Below are 4,326 nucleotides of genomic sequence, written 5' to 3' on the forward strand. Positions count from 1 at the left end.
AGAATTCTCCATTCACCGAATCATTGCTCTGTTGTTGGAAATGAGAAGAGCGATACAAAAATCAGGAGCTGATGTTTGACAGCAACTGTTGCACTGCACCTCCCTCCTCCTCCTCCTCCTCCTCCTCCTCCTCTCAGCTAGGGAAGGCTACCTACTGGGTTCCTATAGACTGCTGTCTCCCCCTATTGACCACATGCTGTAACTGTAGGCATGGACCCAGTGTGCAGAAAGACACTAAGAAACACAAGAAAATGTTTTTAAAAGTTAATGACAGAATGTGTGTATAGCAGTTAAGGGTGCTAAATGTCATACATTGAAAAGTATAACTGACAATCTTTCTTGTGGACTGATCTCATTACTTGCCACGCTCTTTTGCAATTGCATTATTCTCTTTTAGACACTTTCTTCATAATAAAAGTCACTTTTAGCACAGAAATAAACAGATTCCATATGTCTGATTAAATATTGTATCCCCGTACAGCCTTGTAAATACATATATAGGAAAATCCAGCAACCACAATTAAACTGCACATATACTGGTTGGCTCGTGGGCAGTCTGTGTATGTTTGAGAGAAAGTTAGTGTGTGTGTGTGTGTGTGTGTGTGTGTGTGTGTGTGTGTGTGTGTGTGTTGGTTATGAGAGGGGAAAAAATGGGATCAAGTTCCTTCACTCTGGCGTCACATGCTGCCGCCCAATCAGGTTCGGGCTTTCCTGTGCGCCATGGTAACGCTCTTATAAAGCCCGCATGCGAAACGTTTGCAGTTCAAAGCACTCGCGCGTTCTGGGGATTGTACTTGGAGACCGGAGAGGAGCACTTTACCGTTTCATGCTGCAGAGTTGAAAGCAAACTCGAACCCAGCTGGCTTGTTTTCGCCCTTTCAAGTGCGCGAGCCGCTTGCAGAACACGCAATCATCCTAGGAGTCTGTCCGAAACTCGTGCGTAAAGACACTCGCGCGCCGTATCGGTTTTTACTCACCAGAGCAAAGCAAAAAAAAGAAAAAAGAAAAGAGATCCCGTTTTTCTGTGCACTTCTCTCATTTTGAAAGACTTTGGTCGAACTCATCCTGGCAAGGTAAAGTCGATTTAGAGACTTTTCCTCTCGCGAGAAAGCAGAACCAACTCTCCCGTTTCACTCGTAACTTGGCACCAAACAGTTTTTCGTATGAATCTCCTCGACCCTTACCTGAAGATGACGGAGGAACAAGACAAGTGTCTGTCCGACGCCCCGAGCCCGAGCATGTCCGAAGACTCCGCGGGCTCCCCGTGCCCGTCCGTGTCGGGCTCGGACACCGAGAACACCCGGCCGTCGGAGAACGGGCTGCTCGGCGTGGACGGAGAGTTCAAGAAGGACGAGGATGATAAGTTCCCCGCGTGCATCCGCGACGCGGTGTCCCAGGTGCTCAAGGGCTACGACTGGACCCTCGTGCCTATGCCCGTGCGCGTTAACGGATCTTCTAAGAACAAGCCTCACGTGAAGAGACCGATGAATGCCTTCATGGTGTGGGCTCAGGCGGCGCGGAGGAAGCTGGCGGATCAGTACCCACACCTGCACAACGCGGAGCTCAGCAAGACTCTGGGGAAACTCTGGAGGTAAGTGGGACCGCTCTGCTTTTTAGCTTTTACGCAGCGATTTAGGACGTAATGAGGATTGTTTTTTCATTTTTTTTTTTTTTATTTGACCTCTTTCTGTTTTGCGCATTCACATTGTATCTTATCTGCAAACCGAATCAGCTGATTTTAATCATTTGCATAGTTATTTTTTTTTTGTCTTGGAAAAAAAGGAAATGAAAATAGCGCACCGGTAATAATAACTTTGGTTAATTTGATTATCCTTTTTTACGCGCAGACTTCTCAACGAAGGGGAGAAGCGGCCGTTTGTGGAGGAGGCTGAGCGGCTCCGGGTGCAGCACAAGAAGGATCACCCGGACTACAAATACCAGCCCCGGCGGAGGAAGTCGGTGAAGAACGGGCAGAGCGAGTCAGAGGACGGCAGCGAGCAGACGCACATTTCCCCCAATGCCATCTTCAAAGCCCTGCAGCAGGCGGACTCCCCGGCCTCCAGCATGGGAGAGGTGCACTCTCCGGGCGAGCACTCAGGTGAGCAGAGAGAAAAGTGGTTTTCAGCCCCCTCAGTAGTTCAACATTCACCTCAGTGCATGTTCGAGTGCCTCATTTTTTTCCCTCTTAAGACTTAAGAAATCTTTAAAAAGTCAAATAATTCATTCCCCAGCACCATTGGTTTGTTTAAAAAGAACTAAACTTGAGTGAAGGACTTAAAGAAGAAGAGCAAAAAACAAAACAAAAAAAATCTAATCTGTGTCAATTTTCTTCACTTGCAGGCTCCCAGGGGCCCCCTACTCCCCCCACCACCCCGAAGACAGACATCAGCTCAGGCAAAATGGACCTGAAGCGTGAAGGCGGCCTCCGCTCTCTGCCCGAGGGCCCCGGCGGGCGCCAGCTCAACATCGACTTCCGCGACGTGGACATCGGCGAGCTGAGCAGCGACGTCATCTCCCACATCGAGACCTTTGACGTCAACGAGTTCGACCAGTACCTGCCGCCCAACGGGCACCCCGGCGTCGCTGGCAACCCCGCGCCGGTCACCTACGCCGGCAGCTACAGCATCAGTGGCGGCGCGCCAGTCAGCCCGCAGACGGGAGCGGCCGCAGCGTGGTTGGCTAAAAGCCAGAACCAGCCGGGGCAGCAGCAGCAGCACACTCTGACCCCGCTGGGGGGCGCAGGCAACTCAGAGGCAACTCAGGCCCAGCACCGGACCCAGATCAAGACGGAGCAGCTGAGCCCGAGCCACTACACCGAGCAGCAGCAGGGCTCGCCGCAGCACGCCGCCTACAGCCCCTTCAGCCTGCAGCACTACAGCCCCCCCCAGCCTTCCTCCTACCCGGCCATCTCCAGGGCGCAGCAGTACGACTACTCCGACCACCAGGGGGGCGCCGCCGCCGCGTCCTACTACAGCCACGCGGGGGCGGGGCAGGGCTCGGGGCTCTACTCGACTTTCAGCTACATGAGCAGCGGCAGCCAGAGGCCCATGTACACGCCCATCGCCGACAACGCCGGGGTGCCCTCCATTCCTCAGAGCAGCCCGCAGCACTGGGAGCAGGCGCCGGTTTACACCCAGCTCACCAGACCCTGAGCTGCCCCCACCCCACACACCCCCCGGTCCCCCGGCACACTCAGAGACGACAGACATGTACAGCCACACAGATCTGACAAAACACACTCCGAAAACACTTTACTTTACTGGGAGAGTTTTCCTCCTCCAAGGTCTCCCTGAATCAGACACTTGAATACGAAGAAGAGGAGAGCTGGACTTGTGATTGGCTCACGCCGTGCCTTGCTATTGTACCTTGATAGAAACTATATATATATAAATATATATATATATATATTTTTAGAGAGATGAAGAGACTTAGGAAAAATCCTCTGTGAGGACGTATCGATTGTTGATATTTCTGTAGGTACTGTGTATGTTTCCCTTCAGTTTATTTCTTCATACGCTGGCAGTTTTTGTAACCCATGGGGTAGGGGGGGTGGTAATGGGCAATTATTTGTACCTGTAGATATCAAAACAAAAAGCTCTATATTTTAAACCGTTCAGCAACTGACCACTCGCGGTAGTGCAGTAAACGATTTTCTCGGTTCGATTTCATACGCGGAATCTCTCCGTTGGTTTTTACTTTTTGTTGTTGTTGTTGCTCACTCTTTTTCGGTGCCATTCAGCAAGTATGGTTTGTATTTAAGCCGTTGAGCTGTTGATTTGGGTCCTCGAGTTACGCATCAGGATCATTGGAGAAGCGACTAGGCAATAGAGAGAGAGAGAGAGAGAGAGAGAGAGAGAGAGAGAGGCTTGCTTTCACAACGCTGTGCTGTCTCGATTGGGGGGGGGGGAGACTGCAGCCCTTTCCACCATCCGTGCCTTGGATTTTTTTTTACACATTCTCAAACTTTTTGTATGTGTGTGTGTGTATGTGTGTGTGTGTGTGTGTGTGTGTGTGCGCGCACGCGCAATGGCCACAGCTGAGATTACACTTACCGTCTAACAGCGTGTGTTTGACAGCTACAGGAAGTCACCTTTGACCCCCTCGGGTGTCCTCTCCCCCCCCCCCTGCAGTCTCCCAACATGCTGGTGTCCAAATCCCTTCCCTACGGTCAAACCCAGTTTAAAACTTTATTTATTTATTAGCTTTAATTTTATTTCAAAGTAATTATTTTGCATACTATTCTTATAACTAATGATAATGAATTGTCCTCTTTGCAATGTAGGCAGCATATAATTTTCCCCTTTTCTTTTTAATATTTTTTATTTT

The 4,326-nt window shown here is 50.3% G+C and overlaps 1 protein-coding gene across 1 annotated transcript; it reads left to right on the forward strand.

The window, feature by feature from the left end:
• The first annotated feature begins 779 nt into the window (after positions 1–779).
• Positions 780–3,547, forward strand: LOC120550961 (transcription factor Sox-9-A-like). Its single transcript, XM_039787976.1, has 3 exons — positions 780–1,591; positions 1,848–2,098; positions 2,341–3,547. The coding sequence occupies exons 1-3, from the start codon at positions 1,164–1,166 to the stop codon at positions 3,150–3,152; spliced, it is 1,491 nt and encodes a 496-aa protein (XP_039643910.1). The 5' UTR covers positions 780–1,163; the 3' UTR covers positions 3,153–3,547.
• Positions 3,548–4,326: the final 779 nt, after the last annotated feature.

This window comes from Perca fluviatilis, chromosome 21, assembly GCF_010015445.1.
Source record: "Perca fluviatilis chromosome 21, GENO_Pfluv_1.0, whole genome shotgun sequence".
Classification (NCBI taxonomy): Eukaryota; Metazoa; Chordata; class Actinopteri; order Perciformes; family Percidae; genus Perca; species Perca fluviatilis.